The sequence below is a fragment of the Ischnura elegans genome, chromosome 3, assembly GCF_921293095.1.
Source record: "Ischnura elegans chromosome 3, ioIscEleg1.1, whole genome shotgun sequence".
Classification (NCBI taxonomy): Eukaryota; Metazoa; Arthropoda; class Insecta; order Odonata; family Coenagrionidae; genus Ischnura; species Ischnura elegans.
In genome coordinates this window covers 87,746,655-87,767,079 of record NC_060248.1, presented here as the reverse complement: position 1 = coordinate 87,767,079, position 20,425 = coordinate 87,746,655, and the positions used below count along the sequence as shown (strand labels likewise).

Sequence of the window (20,425 nt, the reverse complement as noted above, 5' to 3'; positions counted from 1 at the left end):
AGGGTTTAAACTAATTTTAACACTTTCAATAACCAAAAAAACTATATGTGTCAAATAAATTCAGTTTTTTCAATATTTTGTTTTCTTTTATGAAGCAAAGTAACTGTGCTTTTATATTTCAGGGGGGGGTTCCGGACCCCCTTGACCTCTCCCTCGCTACGCCGCTGCGTGTGAGAAATCTCAAAATTTAAAAGAGCTGAGAAGAAGAGGCTAAAAAAATTCTGCAAAAATAATGATTTCTTAGGTTTGAAATATCCAGTGATAAACAGTGAAAAGGAATTTTAAGACCAATGGATGAATTAATGGAGGATATTACCCGGTGGAACACCCGGGCAGCCTTCAATACCAGCAAACGCTGGGAAAGCATAAGATCTTTTTTCATGATCTAAAGTTATGGCAGAGTAAAACTTTATCTCTTCCTGGTTCTCGAATTGAAAGCTGGCGTTACCTTTAGCTCATCTGCTTCTATGTAACCGCTTCCATCGGTATCATACTCCCGCCATATCTGCAACGAAAATAAACAAAAGTTTAGTGTGAGATAGAAAAATTGTGAAAAAAGTTTGAATATTTACCTTATTCAATATAATACAGAAAAATGACGTAAGATTTTATAAGTATTATGGTTTGATGTACATTGCCTGAATCAGTGGCGTAACTGGGAATATGCTTTGGGGGGATGGTGGCAAAATTTTGAAAAATACCATGCCCGGAAATAAAATTTACATCATTTTGACACTTAAAATTTAACTGTAGCAGATGAAATTATTGCACTTCATTGCAAGACAATAGTTTTAAATAATTTTTCAAATTCTCTCTGAGGCTTTGGGGGATCTGTCCCCCTTATCCCCCCCATAGTTACGCCACTGGCCTAAATGTAATGGGAACAATTAAGTCGTAGATATCACGATAGGTAGTGATTAAGCGAATGAACCAAAACTGTAGTTATCAGAAGAGTATTTTTTAAGGTGAAATCATTTTCGCCATTAAATAAAGTGTAGTAGGAAATATTGGGTCTGAAAGTCTTTTCTTTTTCAAAAAGTCGAAGGTAGTTGAATAGCATCATTTTTAATATTGTCATAAAATTTGGCAAAAATGTCATTCTTTAAATGAATCTGTATGTCCCCAGAAATTAGCTGCAATAAGCTGAGGAAGAAGCGTTGCAATGTGCCATTTTGACGTATTTTCAGGAGAGGTGGCTGTGGTAAGAGTCGGCAATAGTGCTGCAGAACGAGTTCAATTGCTCACTATAGCTGGCAAGGAAATCAATTTCGACAATGAGGTGTTATGCTAGCTATATTGTTTTCGTTTCCACTTTCAAATTTGGAGGATCCGCGATGAAATAGCCTCAAAATTAGTGAAGACATATGGTTTAGAAATCTGTGGATGATTTTCTATTTTTAATCTACTTCGCAAAATAATGACTCATAAATATATGCATGAGGCATGAATATATTATCCAATCAACGGACCAAATCAACAATTGCAATCACAGCACAAAAATAAGTACATGATTAAATTCACGAATCCAGGCTGTTGGTTTTGGAATACTATCTTTTCAGGCATCTTTCGCGACGAAAATAATTAACTTGCGTTAGTGAATTCTGGACTAGATTCAGAGTTTTGTAGAATCCGAATCCGAAGGAGATTATTTTCCATTGGATGTTTCTTGCTTTTCCGAACAATGTCAATCCTATTCTGCGAATATAGAAAAAATATGATTTCGAGACGACAGTTTAATGGCACAATTGTTCCGGTTAAAATGGGAGATTCCACAAATGAAAACCTTAATTTTCACACTATAAAAAAGAGGATTCACTGCAATTTAAAACCAATGGTATATAATTACGATGGGATGAATAGGTTTATTGAACTATGTTTTGCAGTTCAGTGTAGAGCTATGCCGTCAGCAGCTACTACCACGAAATATGAAGTTACTGTAGAACGCAAAAACATTTACAGCACCATAGGCAAAAACAAGGGAGATTACTTAACAAGCCATCACAACGCTCCGAAAACAGAAAAGATAGTGTTTTTGATAATGAATTACTACACATTACGTTTATATATTGGAGAAATATGTCAACACTTTCCTATTCAGATTCGCGCTTCACCCTTGTAAAATTAAATTTAAAAATGTGACAGATTTTGCGACTGGCTTTCACAAAAAAAATGAAAATTTAATTCTTCTATAAAGGAGCTAGTTCTCATGTATAAGCTTGGGGCTTCAGCTACAGCTCAACTCGGAACTTAAACTTACCTTGAATTGAAAGCTTTAGAAACCGAACACAACCGAGTACAACGTAAGTAAACGCAAAAGGTGAATGGTAAATTTACTGTAGTGCTGTTGTCAAGAGGTAAACTTCTCCGAAATACTGAGGTTAAGCGCCGGAAAGCTTTGTAAAGTTAGCTTTTGAGGCTTGAGGTTGCGAAAACCCATAATTATGACCCGTCCGTTAGCTCTTAGGGAGCAAACAGCCAAATCAAACTCATGGCCACAAGTTTATATGCACATTTACGGAGGTGGTTGGTCAGAGACTAAGATCTGAAGTTATTCACACATCTGCGGCTCGCCAGGTAACTTTTTATGGAAGTGCTGTAATTGGTAGTGCGAACAATTCGAATAAAATCTCGATTTGGAACTCGTCTCTCATCAATCTGAGGAAAATTTGCCACAGTGAAACTTTCTTTGCAATGAACTAAGTTGTAGATGTTTTTGTGATCAATATTTATATAATGAGAACATTGTCATAAAGATCATCGTAAATATTTTTGCTATACCAGAATTCTAATATTCTAAATTATTTTGATCCCTTGAGATTTTCAGTTTCACTCCAAGTCTCTTTAGAGCAATTATAATAATTAGATCATATAAATGACCATGGACATTGAGAAACTTCAAGAGGCATAAAAATAATCAACTTACCTTCATGAATTCTACACTAGATTCAAGAGGGTTGTCGAATCTGAATAGAAGAAGGAAGTTCTCCTCCATTGGAAGTAGCTGCGCCAACTGCAAAGAAAAATAGTTAAAAAATGCAATAAATTCATTTGCATATTTTGTACTCGTCTCCAATCACATTTTTGGCCATATAAGAAATTAAAAGTTCCCAAAAAAAAAAAGATTAATTTAATGCCTTCAATTGGGAAGCGTAGAAATGACTCAAATTAGCGTATATCAGTGATTTTATTCGTGCTTCCGAATGAAAATTCAACACATTCGGAGATGTGTTGAATCTTCTAATGAATGTACGAATTAGTCATTCGCTGCTCGAGGCTACAACTATGACACGATACATAAAACTGTTCCCGTGGACGTGAGCCCTTTAAGCGAGCTGCTACTCGTGCGCCACTGGCGGTCACTCACTGAACTTCCAAACAATACCCACATCGACGCGGTTTAAACCCAGGATAATTGAGCAGAATTAATACCCTTATTTGGATAAACCTATGACGCTATCCGAATTTAAACCCAAATTCGGAAATACAGTCAATCCCTCCAGAAGGAAACTGATGTGGAAAGAATGAAAATAACTAAGGAACATATAACAGTTTTTACGATGCCCAAAAGTTCCTGATCAAGAAATGCAGTTCAATATTTAATTCAGGTCAAGAAATTCAGTCCCATGCCTGTTCCAAATCTGAGCTGAAGAATTTCGGGGCTTATAACTTGCATGGAATTTTTGTAAGGATCCTCTCCCATCGAGATACTATCTCCATTTCATTCCAATTTCATATGTCAGCGTCGATTTCTACCTTTATTACAGGTAATTATGCATATTAGAGAAGTAATACCTACTTGAAAATAGTTATTAAATATTTCCTTCTGATTCAATCGCTGACTATCAATATACATCAAGGAAATAAACTAAGACAAGCAATATATACGATTCCAAGGTTTTCAAAATGAATAATAGCCATAGCATACCAGGATATTAGGAATAGCCTTTGTAGCGGAGGATTTCATGTAGAATAGCAAAAAAAAAGAAATTTTTATTTATTTTCAGCATGAATGAGTACTCTTTTATATCTTCCAAAATAAAAAAAATCTTCCAAATGAAATCAGAATTGAAAGCTACCATGTGTCTATCGTTTTTATGCAGGTGCAATAAGTCAGTACTATTTTGTTCAACCTTTCATAAACTCCTTGATTTATTCCTTCCAATCACTGTAAACCAAGTGGAGTGAAAATGCGACAGGTATGTTTAAATATTTTAAAATAAAGATTCAGAGCCGCTCAAGTAGGCTGACTGTAAAAGTATTCTGTACGCGCGATACAACTGTACAAAGGGAAGTATTTGGAAAATGCCTTGGTACTTCGGAAGCTATACTTTTGGCTTAAGTGTTTTCTGTTTTTTTTCCGGGAGATATGTGTTGTCCCAAGCGCAGTCTAAATAAATAATCGGCAGCTTTCTGGCCTGAAGGATCAATGACTGATTGTTGTGCGAAATGCGAAGGATAACAATGCCCATAGGTACGGCCTATTAAATTTTTACAATTTCTTTCAAATATTGCAAACACCGACGAGTGGATATACGGATAGTGTTCTGAAAATATTTGGAAAAAAAGAAGCATAGCCGATGAAATGATCCCACTTTGCAAAGCACCTGTGAGAAGAGGGACATCACAGTGACTTCATACCGGACATTTTACACAAAGTCAAAAAGGGGAGGAAGATGGACGTCCTGGAGGAGTTGGGGATAAAACGAAATTTGAGTTTCGGACATGTCCTTAATGACATCGTCTTCCTGAGAAACTCACCTCTCATTACCACTGCACTTAACCTTCACAATTTATCCCACTCCAAACCGACCCTTTCCCCCGGCCGAACGTTACCTGCCTCGCCTAGCGTGGGCTTAGTCACGCATCCCAACCATTCCCTCACCAACCCTCCCACTCCTCCCCATATTTCCCCCCTTTATAACCCTTCTCCCTACCCCCCTGCCAGAATTTGGGTATTTATTGGATTGTCGATATTATAAACAGTGTACTTGAGAATGACGCCTCAGCGTCGAAACGCGTCTTACCAATAAATAATTTTCCAGTGAAAAGTTACCAGGGTTGCGTATTTTCATTTCAACATGGATTTTCACAAAGTAAAAGCCGAATCGATTGAATTCGTCTCATTATAAAGTTACACAAATATGCGATGTAATTCTCTACGAGAAGAATTTGAAATGTGTCTTGACATTTCGGTATAGCACTCTTATGATATCATCAGAGGAGAGTGCTTCGAAAAAAATCCTCCCCCCGCAAGTTCTTCTCTGACACTTTGCCTTTGGAACCACGGCATGAGACCGACGCGTTGTGGCTTCAAAGGCCAGGGGGATGTGAAGGCACACTTACCTCCCGGATGTCGATCTTTCCGTCCTGGTTGTCATCATACGCCTCCATGAAACACTGCTTCAGTTCCACCAGCATCGCATCCGACACAACCTGAGAGAACAAGAGAAAGTTCCACGTTACACAAACTCCAATCTCTTATCTCTGGCCACACGGGAAATTGCAATGGGACAACATCGATGGCAGTTAAAAAGGATTGAAGGCTTTCCAACTGGATGACCTTTCTTATCAAGATAGATGCTACAGTCCAATCGCGCCGAAAACATATTGATCTTCATTAGGGGCAAATAAATTTAAGAATACCCTTCCAAAAAGACTACCTGACGAAAATTTCAGATTCAGAACTATTACAAGGAAGTTTTTCATGGATGTTATTATGTTGGTCAAAAATTTATGGCAAATGAATTTAAATTTTGCAAACTCTATTGTTTACAGAAAACTGTAACTCATATAATATTGGGTCACTCGTTTTGCATATTTTCTTTCCAATGCTTGAAAATAATCAATAGTTCCACGTAAAATCAATATAAATCATACTTAAATGACGATAAGTACCTAATATCACAGTACCCGTGGAAATTTGAGGTTTTTCGAATCTTTGTGTTATCTTGCTTAACTAAGAAACAAAGTGAAGATAAAACGATATCAGAAGATGAAACATTTACATAATGGACATTTCATAGCTTGAGTTCCTTGCATTATACGAATATAACGACAAACGAAAATGAAAATGAAAAACTTTGTGTATGTCATTTTCATTTATCATTGCAATATGTTCCACAACATCTCGCCTAACACCGTTGAATACAACTACGAATATAACGACCATAGAGTTCTCATTCTAACAATAAAACTTCCCAATTCGGTGTTCAATACGTAATTGTTTTTACTCTGAGAGGGATTAACATTGCATCAGGATGAACATACAATCCTTGGAGTAATTTTATGGGCTTTAATTTTTATTACTGAAAACAAGCATTCAGTGAGATAGCATTATTATGAAATATATCATTCATTATGACAATGTCATCCAATATGACATGTAGAAATTTCGTAAAGCAGCATAAAAGCGTTATTGCAGAAAGGGAGGAAGAGAGAAAGAGAGATATATGTATCTATATTGTGAAGGAAATTATGGTCAGTTTTACGTAGCATAAGCAGGGAGATCTCCATTTCTCCTCTTCATAGAGATTTCCATGAGGTTCAGAACAATCAGCTACTTCTACTGCAATAGATCCACGACTAATTCCCATTCATTCCATGTTTCCCACCTCATTGTCCTATTACGTATTTATAGACTTTCCATTCACTAATATCAACTGCTACACAACGTTTCCTCAACAATCTGTACAATTTCTCGTTGCATCGCAAGTAATATTCCATATAAATAGCAACGTAATACGCATTCAATGATAAATTTTTACACAGCGGAGTGACATAATGGTGCACACAATGCGAGCATAACCAATAAACGCGGCACACGTATCGAGTTAAAATTCCCGCTAGTTTTATATTTATGACGCGATGAGTCGCAATGCTTCCCGTTTGGCGAAACATTTCACTAAAATACGCGAGCCAATTGCTACGAGCGGCACATTCTTCACAATTCAGCTTGATATTCACTAAGAGTCATTAGGAAAATCCACTTTAGCTAGAAAATAAATACGTATGATTTATTACGGTTTGATAGTGAACAAAATGAAACTGCGTTGTATTACACCGCAAGCATCGTGGCGTAATATTTCATCGTAATCGGAAATAATGACTACTACTGATTCGTTGCACGCACTATCGAAATACTCTAGTGCAATTTATATGGTCACATTTAAGTGTATATCTCGCAACCTCTTCTAATTAGTCGACCTGATTTATGCGGTAGAACTTATGGTAAAATGGGGCATGAACAAAAAAAGAAACAGTTTTGCAGGGTATATTGAAATTGGGATCGGAGACTGAGGAGCACGATGAAGTGGCTATGTTTAATGGGGGTAATAATGAAAGGGGGTATAGAAGTGATACAAAGATTTACTTATTGAAGACATGCAGGACAGACTTATTGTTAGTGTATAGTAATAGTTAGCTGTCTTTAAAAAAATCAACGATGGAAATATGTGTGAATTTGAAAGTGAATGAAAAAGTAGATGATTAAAATTTTCAGCCATTACGAGGGGAGCGACCAAGGAATGACCAAAGGTGTAAAGATAAAAATGTAAGTAAATATAGTTTTTAATAAACTATATTATATGATCATGCAAGGGAGAAGTAATTATTTTAGTTCTTAAATATACTTATTCTATAATGGTATAATATTGGGCAGTTCCAACGATATTTATGACAAACACTTAATTCTTATATTAAATTTTGAGTTTTGTCCTCATGTTCTTTTCTGATGCGGTAAAGTATTTCTTCTGTGCAAATTTTTGAGTTATTTTCAAAGGAACAATAAAATTTTATTTTTAGGAAAAAAAACTTGATATTACTAGTGATAATGAGCAACCTTGAAATTTTATCAAACCCTCATCTGCTATATGATTGTTGCCAAGATACGCCCGTTACCGTTTCATCACAAAGCAAAATACCCAATCGAGTCAAAAATGGGAACACTAGTTAGATTCATTCAACTTGTCGCAGTACATTCACTGGATCATCCTACAGCCTTACTATTCAGATTTCCCTCATTCGATTTCTGTCAAACTGCTATTAATGAACAAAAAAGACAAAAAAGTTGATAGGCTACAAAGGGGGATCCTGAATTTAATTGCAGTTGTGTCAAACGGGGCCAGCCGTTGCGTAATTGAATTTTTATCGTTCCGCGTCCGAGTTTTTCGAGTGGTTGGGTGGACGGCTATTGGACGCGATCCCTTCTATTCTCCATAGCTTCACATCCATCCCGACTCTTTGACAAGAAATCGCTCCCATTAGCAAGACACGCCGTATCATCCTCGAGGCAATTAGCCCCACGACCTCAAAGCATTTAATCCTCAATCAACCGAAATAGGCGCGTTCAATGGATGGAAAGGAAGGGGAAAGGAGGGTATTTTTGGTATCAATTAGCCCTTTTTGTAGCCGGAAATAAATCCTCTGAGGTTGAATGGGAAGTACACGTGTTTTTCTTCTAGATTATTATTATTTTTTCGATCGTCATTTATTTTCTACCGAATCGGGGATTGAAAATTCAAGGTTCTCTCGCGCTCGTGGAGAAAGGCATCCCATGCCCCGTTCCTCTCGTACCCGCGGATCCGTGATAGGCATGCAATAGGTGCAATTATAGTATTGAACCTTCTGTCTGGACAAAATAATTCCTCTTTTAGTGAATAAAATTACAATATTATCATAGTTACCCCAACAGACTATTTTTTCTCGAGTAGCGGTCACATTAGTTCTGAAAAATTAACTATTAAAGGACTCATGTTTGGACATAGAAGCGACCCGGGCTGATAAGTCGGTTTTGAATGTCTTTACAGTTGGAGAAGAAGTCGCTCTGGATGAAAAAATAGGGAAGATTTGGGTGCGGATGGAGGAAAAATAAATACGGGAGCAGTTATTTGAGACTCGTCGGCTATCACAGATGGTACGGAATAAAAATTGTGCTTAAAATCACTACACTAAGATGGAAAATCGAGAGATTTCGAAATAAAACTAAGGATAAAAATTATCCAAACTGTGCCGAGCTACTTAAATCTTGTGACCGAAGGAATTTATTCTATTAGGAAGGTTGGAGTAAATTAAGAAATTTAACCCTTTCTAACCCAGGGCTGCTTCTGGGAGAGATTAAATTTCAAGACTGCAAAGACAAGATTTTAAAAATTTGAAAATTTTCCACTCAATCATAATTACTATGGCAGCTAAATATTTCACCACTGAACTTTACAGCATAAAAGAACAAGCAGTTTAAGTCTATCCTGAGTGGAACTGAAAATGCTCACATTTTTGATATTAGTTAGAAGCAACTTTGGGTTATGACGGGTTAATATAAATTTACGAAATATTTGAAGGGGAGTGGCATACTTTAAGAAGAAGAAATATTTGGATTATAATGAAATATTTGACAATTTTCTGCATACTATAATAAGAATAAAAGACTCTAGAGTTTACTGAGAGCTTTCCGATCAGTATATAACTGTTTATAAATAGTTTATCACGGCGGGGAATTCCTAGGTCAAACATGAGTCCTTTAATAGTTAATTTTTCAGAACTAATGTGACCGCTACTCGAGAAAAAATAGTCTGTTGGGATAACTATGATAATATTGTAATTTTATTCACTAAAAGAGGAATTATTTTGTCCAGACAGAAGGTTCAATACTATAATTGCACCACAAATAATTGTTATTTTATTGGAAAAAAAGCACCTCGAAATTTTGGCATAATTTCGGAATAATTGGCATTATTTTCACTCTAGGTTCTTCATAACCAGAGAAATATCTCAGATGATCATTTAGTGATATTAATTTTGTTTTTCAATCGTTCATAATAACTATAAAAATGCCTAACTACTACTATAATTCAGGATATATCGTCTTATAAAATGGCTCCCATAGTCGAACTCCCGAGGAAGCTTGTTACGATATTTCTACTAGACTTCGTGAAATATATTTGATATGAACGATTCAGCAAGAGATATGGTTACAAAATTTAAGCTTAGACTGAAAAAGTTAAGCAATTGTATCATAAGTAGAGTATAGAGTAATTAAAGTAAATACTGTTCGATAAAGCAGGGAGAGGTATGGTTATGGCATTTCATTATTTCCCCTTCTGTAGCTTAGACTGATTTGGATGACTAACTCATTTTTAGTTAGTCTTTCCAGCCTCCTGAATCCAAATATCTGACTGCAATACGGAAAAAAGGAAGAAAAACGAGATAATCCGTAATTACCGTGGAATTGAAAAATTGGAATGAATTGGAAAGTTGCTGACGGCACGTGCAGTTGCTCCGATAAAATCACTCAATAATCACAGAGATGTAATAAGTAGGAATATATTCCTTTGACCAAGCTAAAAGGTGCGTACAATTTATTTGAACCACTGATGGACAGGAAATATTTTTCACATCTCAACTTGCGGTGGAGCAAAGTTGAAATTAAAATTTGGCCTTCAGTTATTCTAAATATTATTTTTCAACCACGGTCTGCCATTTTTTAAATTGACCATTGAGATGATGAGTAAGCACCAATAAAACTACTTGTCTATTACTCATGCTATGCTAATGATTTGGGGGTCATTCACTCAGGGTATAGCGTTTTACGGTGATTGAATTCTTAAATAACAGTTAATAGCGCTCCTTTTCACACTTGAATAAAAATTGAATATAATCTTTCTAGTAGCGCCAATTTTTATTTGATACAAAAATTACTTTTCCCCGATAAAGTGTACTTTCTATAATAGATTAAAGTTAATATGGGGTATTTGAAGAAAATCTTAAATATTGTTTTCCAATGTGAGCTGAAGATCTGCGCATTAATGCTTACAGCCGATCTTAACAAGGATTTCGTGGCGGTATTGATAAATGCTGCTTTAATGTCGGTAGTTTCGTAGCTATCGTGGATGCAGTGTCGCAGGAAATTCCTATAGGGGGATATGGCCAAATTTTATGGTAGGTTGTCTATCAATATCGATGATTTGATAAGATATCGGACATTTGAGCGCGGTAATGACCGTGAGGGTGAAAGTTGGGAGCAGGTCGATATTTTCTGAGATTTATTGTCCTTCATGGCTATTGTAGAGCCTGAATGTGAACAGATTCTTAGCAGAAGGCTAACGTTAACAAATAATGCTAATTGATCAATCTTGGTGTAGAATCATTGTACAGTATTTATGTATTATTATAGAATAATATAAAATAAAAATAGTTATTAAAAAAAACGTTTTTATCGCAAAATAAAAAGAATAAAAGTAAATTCTCGTCTAATCAATTTTTCAATAGACTGATGTAAAATTCGTTGTTATGACTCTATCATGATCTTTCCTTATAATGATAACTGCGCCGCCATGTTTCGTATTAGGAAATGATTTTAATTGAAATAATGTTCAACTAAATTTGTTTTTGGCGTGAGGAAAGTGCCCCATGAAATAATTGAGATGTTTTGGACGAATTGATCACTTTGTCCACTTTTAATAGAAATTATTTCAAGTATATAACCGTACACTACCATGTAGTGCTTAAGTCCAACTTTTAGTCAATCCACAAACTTCATATATCAGAGAAGCTTCTAGCATCGAAGCTATTCATACCCACAATTTTACCATAATTATTAGATGCAATCATGAATATTACCTGAAAATTAATTGAATTTCCGAGATAATTACATTATCTTAATAAAAATAAAGTTTCATTAATATTTGCCAAGCGATAATACATTATCATTAATAAGTAATAAATTAGCTCATAAAAACCGGAATCATGTCGTAGGGGCTTGATTTTCCAATCGTGTTTATGCTTAAAATATTTTTTACATCCGTTCAATTGTAATAGTTGAAACATCTTCATCCTGCGATGTGGTACTGATTGCTCCTTACCGATGTGAATCAACATGAAGCCTGAACAGGTTTTCTTACTCATACTACTTCCGTTTCTTTGAAGTACGATACAAAGGCTTATTACAGGTAATTAGGAATAGGTTTGGCCTAATATTACGAGGATAGAAAATTAAATAATTAATCTGCTTGAAGCTAAACAGACTTTTTAATTGCAATTAAATCTATGAGGTGAGTTCAATTTGGAATGCTAAACATTTTTTTCGCGGCCTTTTTTTGTTCAAAAAAATTCAAATTTCTTGTGAAACATCTTCAAACATTCCCGCTTTGTCTCGCATAGTTGCATTTACTGGTGACATAATTGGTGACCGCGCTATACGGATCCGTTAAATTGGCGTCTGTAACAGAGGTGCATTCCAAACAGTGGGCAGTGATTAAGCTTCTTTTGGTGGAAAATCAGGGTTTCTCACATATTCATTAGCGTTTATAGCTTGCCTACAGCGATTTGACAGTAAATAAAAGCTCAGTAAGTCGTTGGGAAAAGCGTGTTTCATCATCGCCGCTACGGGGATGTTGAAGAAGTTATTGATGCAGTACGACGTTGGCTCCACCATTGAACATAGGAATGGTACCGTGCAGGCATACAGGCCCTCCCTTAAAGGTGGCGTCAAGTCATAACATTAAATGGAGATTACGTTGAATAATAGAGTTGTGTAGCTAAAAGATTGGGAAATAACACTGTGTATTTGGATTCTGAATGAAACAACCCGTGTTTCAGAAAAAATGTGTTGCGTTACTTATTGCAATCCCCTCGTACTTGTGTTGATGCTCATTTACTCTTTAGAAATATGCAAAATTTCGTATCATACATTTTAGTGCAGGAAGTCACCTTCATATTAGCAGTTAAGATTTTTTATTTTTCAACTTTTGCGATTTGTTTTTCCTGATATGGTAATAGGTACTTATGTGACAAACGATGAACGATGACGTACCTGTATATTATTAAAAATATGCATCATATATATATTCTGCTGTATTTTTTCCTTCATCGTTAAAAATGTAAATAAACATCGAAGACAAAGAAAGATGTAAGATACAAATACCTTAAACAATATTACAGGCAAAGATTCGACCTAAAGGCAGAGCCGTAATATAAGAAATCTGGAATAGCAGGCAGAGATTTACTTCACGTTCATTTTATCTAAAGCGCTGTTCCCATCTACCTTAATTCTTGGTTAAGAGGCGATAAATGTGTGGGGAAAGCTTTCACTGAATTAAGATGAGATACATGGCTTCCGTTCACGACTATAGCCTTGAGAAGACCATCACTTGGGCATTTTAGATGCCTTTCACAGCAGTGAAAGCTTATCGATTGAGGGTGCTTTTAATTTTTTGTAATTTTTCCTAAAGAACCGCATTTAATAAAAAAAGGTAAACTTCCAGATTCCGTTGGACTAACTGCAAGAGATTTAGAGAGTCAGGAGAGAGGGGAAGGGTATTGGATGTAAGATAGAGGATTGAGAGTTTCAGACCTTGAGAGTAATTTAAATCTATTGAAGCTCCACCAAGGGCATTTGAAGCAAGAGAAAAGTTCACCGCGAGGCGAAATTTTAACTTCCAATGGTGAAAATCAATAGAGGAAAAGTGATTTATCCTAGGCTGGCGAAATTTCTTAAATATTCTGAAAAATTATGATACCCAGAGGCTCAAGAAAGAAATAAAAAAAGAAACAACGTAGGCTATGTTGGTTGATGCTGAAAATGACTTTTTAAAAATTCATACCATTGAAGCTCAAACGTGGAGCACTTAAAACGGACAATTTTGAAACCCACGAGTTACGGCCATTTTTTGAAGCATTCTTTTTCTCGGACATGTTGGTAAAGTGTGAACAGCACTAAGATATGGACCAGAAACTTCTGGGTCCAAACAAAAGTGAACCCTTGGGCTACCTTCATAAGACGATCAATTTTATTGCTGTTCTTAAAATCGGGGTTGGGCCACGAAAAATACACGGCTCATCACTGAACGTGTGTACATTATTCGGCAAAGGTTCAATTCATAAAGGACCCTAACCTCATCTATACAATCACCCGTCGAGTTGAAAATATCATAGAATGAGGCACACTAGATTTTTTGGACGACTTTTATTTATAATTAGCTGTTCTTAAAATCGGGGTTGGGCCACGAAAAATACACGGCTCATCAGTGAACGTGTGTACTTTATTCGGCAAAGGTTCAATTCATAAAGGACCCTAACCTCATCTATACAACCACCCGTCGAGTTGAAAATATAGAGTGAGGCACACTAGATTTTTTGGACGACTTTTATTTATAATTACCTTCATCAAGGACAGAACATGCAAAGAGAGGGACGTTAGTGATAATAGAATAACTGTGATGGAACAGTGAGCATTTGAAGGGGAGTGAAGCTGGTTTTTCGCGGTGAATTAGATTATTCCATTTTTAAAACTGTCTAAGCTACAAGGTTATAAAGGAGGTTTATTTTTTTCAAAATGAACATGCTTTAACTGAATGGACCTGTCACGACCTGTTGATTGATTGAATAAATTTCCAAAATGACCCTATGTTTGAGGATGTGGAATTAAAGAAAAAAAAACTCAGAATGAAACCGAGGAGAGTGGAAAATTTTCACTCACAAAGGGAAACGTGGTGATTAAAAGAGCAAAGGTTACATTCAGTAGTAGATGGAAACTAAGTACTTTTAAACGCGCAAAGAACTATTTATCTATATTCCCTATTCATAATCATAGGAACAAGGAGCAACAGGGTATTATTTTGACCTTAGACAATAAAATATTTTTTAATAAATTCACCATTTTCCATTAACACAAGAAATATCTTGGAAGTGTTTGAGGGATGTTAGTAATCTAACACGCTGAATGTAATGACACATATCTTAAAAATTATTAAATGAGAGTGAAAACTCTAATAATTATTATTGTTATGTCAATTTCCCCACAAAAAACCTTAGGTGTATAACTTTTTATAATTTTGCTACACTTTCTCTGAAATAATCTTCCCAGGTAAAAACTAAAAAGAAATTTCATTTTTCGTTGCATTGGTAAGTGTTGGATGAGCTGAAATATTCTACACATATATCTAAATGCACAAACTTCCCCGAAAGCTCCCTCAATAGGCCCCTGTGCGGTGTTAGGACGCCAGCCTTAATATAAAAAGTAAATGGTGAAACAAAATTACGTTTACCATTTTTTAAAGTCATTTATTTTTCGGGGGAAAAACGAATTCACATACCTATCTGTTCGGAAAAATATCTCCCTTGATTTATTTGTTTTGGTTTTTGTCAGAACTGGAAATAGTATTGTGGGGTTCTAGTATGATATTCTCCTTGTCGTTCTGAAAGATATCTAATCTCAATTTCTCGATCAATCGAAGCCTATGGGCCTCTAGTTGCTCCCAACCTTATGTATTTAACCTCTGTGTAGCCTTTTATATCCGCCCGGTTTAGTCTTTGATGAATCGCGCAGTTTTCTTTTGTATTTCAATAAGCTCACGGATAAAGTTATTTTGCACCCAATCCCACATGCTTGCTGCATATTCAAGTTGTGGCTGGACGAGTGTGAAATAACACCCGCTCTTATAAATTTTCGTCCAAAAATCTTCCCTCAACACGCTTGACGATTCCTGGCATCGATTCTCTGGAATCCCCGACATGTGCTCTAAAGCAAGCGCGTTGATATTCAAACTCCATTGAAATAAAAATGTAGGTATTTTTCAATTTCGATGGTATGGTAACACTTTCACTTCCATTCAATATAATAGACCTAAGAATTTTTAGGTTAGGAGGAACTTTCCCAAAAGATATTTCAGACCTCAATATTTCCTTCCCAAGGGATCAGCCTCAAGGATCGACATTTTATCCATTTTTTCTATTGACTCCTTATCTCTTTATTTATTGGGGATTTGAAGCTGGAGAATGGAATGGCGCTCGTATAGAAATTTTCCCAGATTTGAGCTTAAAAAGGCAATTCGCTCAGAGTAAATAAACGCTGGATAAACCGGCCAGAGATATGGTATATAAACGTGGAAGAAAAATGTATTCTATACCCAGCGATTCCTTATCGAAACGGATGCTTTCCCTCTGTTGCTTCAGAGGGAGGAAAATATTTCCATTATAACTTTCTTGAGCCCTAATACCGCGTTTATCACATATTAAAGGCAGTGCGTTGGAGATATATGGCACTGAAAAACCTCGTTTACTAGTTTATAATTTTAGTTCTCAGGGAAATTGCGGTGGAAACCCTGAAGAAGATAAGTAATTTAAAGATACAATAGCACATAAAATGGGTGCATGAAATCCGAGGAGGCTATTGTACGTATTTTATGATAGGATTTTCCGATGGAGAACTCAATTGATAATGATAAAAGGTAACATTATTCCATTTTATAAGGTGCTGAAATTAACCTCAATGTATCAAATTTCTAGTCTTTTGAGATATCTTAACTACCAAATGTCTAAATTCTCCAAAAGATGAAGTTCGCCATGAAAAAATACTTGACTTAGCCGGGATTCAAACCCGGATCTCCCGATTGCCGGTCAGGCGTGTTAACCAGTTCCACCACCAAGCCATTTTCTCAAAGCGAACTTCGGGATGGGCTTTACCGAACAAGATGATGACGTCACAAGATAACCCTGACCGGCAATCGGGAGATCCGGGTTCCAATCCCGGCTAAGTCAAATATTTTTTCATTGCGAACTTCATTCTTTGGTGTATTTAACTTTGCGCCCGTGCGCGTGACTGCGTACAAAGTCACTAGTTCCTGCAGTGCTTTACCAAATTTCTCTAGCTTCATTTGGCGATAAAAACAGAATGAGCATTTTCAAATACATCCCATGTTTTAATCATTTTTTGACGTAACTTTTGGCATGCAAGAAGATTTAGTCTACACTTAGACATAATGGTATTAGGCAAAAATAAAATTCAGAGAAGAAATCAAAGCAAATAATTAATCTAAATTTATATTAAATCCCAAGTACCGTAAATGTCTACGCAATGAATCATAGTGTGAGTGTGACAACATTTTTTGAGGTAAAAACTTTTTATACTCATTTGTAATCATGCTCAACAATCTGTTTTTTCAACAGCCCATGCTAAAGCCTAAAAATCAATGTAATTCATGAAATATAAACCAAAGTTACCGATCACTCAGTGATCACTAATGATCTTACCCTAACCTACCCAAATCAATGAGAAGGTATGTCTCATTAGGTGAGGGTAAGGCTTATCACAGACTAAGCAACAGATGAGTGAATGTAACGCATTCTGGTTAGGAAGGAAAGTTTCTTTCCCTGGGCCACGTCGCACTTGGATGATTCAATTAGGGGTGCTCTAACTGATTAGGATCTGGAATTTGAACCCAGGACCCTTCAGTCAGTAGCCAAACTCTAAACCAACTTACTACCCTCACCTAGGTTACCGATAAAAACACAAAATAAGAGAACAAAATGCTGTCTCATTCGGCCATAAAATGTGTCGCCAGACCAAAAAATGAGAATGGCCGAATTGAAAGATCGTTTTCACTCATTTTTCGTGCGCCTTAAAAGGGAGTTTTGAAGAGATAATAATGAGATAATATCTCGGTCCAGCCCAACAGTGCGCGATGTGGAATTAAATTCTGAGGGGGAAGCCATTCGTCACGAACTTTCTGGTCGCCCATCAAAGAAGCACTCACGCAAAGTTCCCGCTGGCATACTTACGCGTTTCCTCTTTGGCCCCATCTCATCTCACCTCCCTTGAGCTCACATCTCTAACCAACCCTCCTCACGCGGGAATGTTTTAGAGGGTTGACGGGAGGTAAAAGTTGGGAGTCCGGATGTCGAAAGTGACACATTGGTGCGAAACTTTGGTAAGATATAGCCGAAACTCGGGCGAGAAATGTGCCGAACATGCACAAAACGTTTTGGGGGGCGCGCTCCGTGAAACGGGAAACGTGTTCCGGCATCCCGCAGGAACTTCAGAATCCGAGTGGGAAGTAGAGGAGGCCTTCCATGCGTGACATTCAGTGTTAAAGCGCTGTAAAAGTTCCGGTTGCTGGACATCATGCTCAGCGCGGGTAAATATATGCTCGACCGCCAACGAAAATTCGAATGAAAATTTCCACCCGCATTAAACCTTACTTGCTGCCGCATCCAAAATTCCAAAACCCACGAGGATTCTTGGAGCAACCGTTGGATTAATATCAACGCTCCTTTTTGCAGATAGTTAAATTGAAAGTTATAAATGAATGCCAATTTTTTGACGATATTTTTCCGGTCTATTCAGGAATTTACTGATGCAGACAGACAATCACGAGGGAGACAAAGTTCTGCATATATTAATTAATTACAGGCATCGGTGGTGTTCAGCACTCAATGTCAAAAGAGTCAGTAAGCTCTTTGATAAATAGTATCACCGCCATTACTCAGAGACGCTAATTGCTTGGGATTCGTATTTGAACCTTCATATTTCGCCGCAACTCTTCAAGTTACATCAGCTGGGTAAAATTATTCGCGGCGATTCAGTATTAAGAATGACTAAAGGCCGTTTTACACGGGGCACGGAATTGCGCAGGTTAGAGCTGCATTAATTTCTAAAATGGCGTGGAATTGCGCAAATGCATGAACGAGATTAGAATAGGGGCTATTTTGCCGTCTCGCATCCACGCATTATCGCATGTGTTCTAGCAATCCACCGCATTACACGACGCAATTTTGATTGCGCCTTCGCACGTGCGGTAGATTGCGCAATTCCATGTACCGGGTAAAACGGCCTTAAGAGGGTCTTTAAAACTCCCAAGGAATGAAGGAGATAATATTTCAATCTTTTATAATAATTCATTTACGAAAACGAAAGTAATCAGTATTTTTATCCGTGAAAAATACAGCCAGAATGCTAAGAATACTTTTATTTAACGAAATCTGTCTCATAGACACGTCTGTCATCTATTCGTCACCAAGCAATGTATTTGCAAGCAGGGTAGGGTCTGGGCCGCGCTAAGTGATTGTGTTTCGATGGACTTTGAACTTGAACCCAGACTTCGGTGTTTTAGCGCCAAAGTTTTGCTCATCGCGAGTCCTCAATCCTTCATTATCTCCTCATTTTCGCCAATCAATGGCCGAAGGGGTCGGTTGGCGTGAGGGTACATGACGTTACCTTCCGTAGCGACGGTTAACCCTCACATTCTCTCGCCCAATCAAACGTCAGGAACGTCCCCTCAACCCCCGCCAGCAACAAGGAACGGCAAAGGGGGGTGTGCAGAAGAGGGAACAGCTCCTCCGGGGCCAATCCGATTCCGGCAGATGATGTGTCCTCTCCCTCTGCGGGCTTGTTCATTTTCCCTCGCGGGTTTGACACCTGCGCCCCACCAAATCTTATTCCCAGGGGCACGCTCCTCTTCCCTAACATTTTGGGACAAGAGTGTCTTAAACGGCTGGGGGTCCTTTCGATAAACGCTTTTTTTTTCCAAATAAAAGAATTTTGGTGGACGGTCATGGTCAGAATCCTCCATTCCTTCTTTATTAAAATGTGGTTCCTGAATTTTAGGGGCACGAATTTAGAGAAGTGTTTCATAAAGTTGACATTACTGTTTATTCATCACAACAGTAACACGAGAAGTTATGACTTCGCAATTCCTTGTGACGTGATATCTTCATGATTCTAGTTGAATATAACACTGATGGACGGCTTTTTTATCCAGAAACTTAATCACGAAACTTGGGTATGTTAAAAAAATTTAGTCCAGAATTTAATTACACCCTACAACTAGCAGAGAAAAGAGAGTGTTATCTTCAAGTTTACCTGGAAAATGCGTCTTTATCTACGAAAGTATGGTCGCTAAAAATGAAAGAAAATTGCAATAAAAAAGCAACCGCCTGCATTGTTAGCTGCATGTTACATAATTAATTTGAGAGTCTATCAAAATTGAGAAATTATTGTAAAACGTTTCATTTTAACAAAATGATCGTGACTAATTTTTTAAAATATTTTGTAAAAAAATTACCTGGCTGCGTCCAAATTAAAACTTTTTAGGATTATATACCGTATGAGAAGATGCAATTATCCAATTTCTTTAGTCAATTATAATGGCATTATTTCCGTTTTTATGTGAATAAGCGATGATAATTTTGTGAAATTTTGTTTTCCATAATCTTTTTTAACTCCAGAATTTTCTCATGTTCTTCTTTTACAACACCAAGCCTCATTCTAATGGGATAACTTAAAACGTAGACTTTTCAACCGCAAAATATGACATTGCAGCAATATTCCGAGTGGCTCTATGTCGCAAAAGGCTGTTACCCGAATGTCGCGCATTTTCGATAATAGCACGGACATGATCCTGGACCCGGGCGCTTAGTGTCTCCTCTTCCTGTCTCGTGGGATATGGAGAGCAATGTATCATAGGCGCAATACTTATTTCCCCGAGCTGACAGGGAGCTGGAGAATGGAAATCGACATTGGTCACATGAATCATTCAAAATAATTACATTGGGGCAGACCTCGTTCCGCCGAACCATTGTCGACTGGTGACGACTGGGTTGTAAAACCTTGAAAAATGGAATGAAAGAAACGTTGCTATTGCAAAACTAACAAATC

The 20,425-nt window shown here is 37.0% G+C and overlaps 1 protein-coding gene across 3 annotated transcripts in view; it reads right to left on the bottom strand.

Moving 5' to 3' along the window:
- The window catches only part of LOC124156120 (calbindin-32), a 262,639-nt gene that overhangs the window by 19,567 nt on the left and 222,647 nt on the right, over positions 1-20,425 (bottom strand). For all 3 annotated transcript variants that reach the window (XM_046530454.1, XM_046530456.1, XM_046530455.1), the window contains 3 exons: positions 5,344-5,433; positions 2,924-3,010; positions 449-505 (listed from right to left, as the gene is read on the bottom strand). In XM_046530454.1, the coding sequence (XP_046386410.1) occupies positions 449-505; positions 2,924-3,010; positions 5,344-5,433 (234 nt within the window). The remainder of the gene's footprint in view (positions 1-448; positions 506-2,923; positions 3,011-5,343; positions 5,434-20,425) is intronic.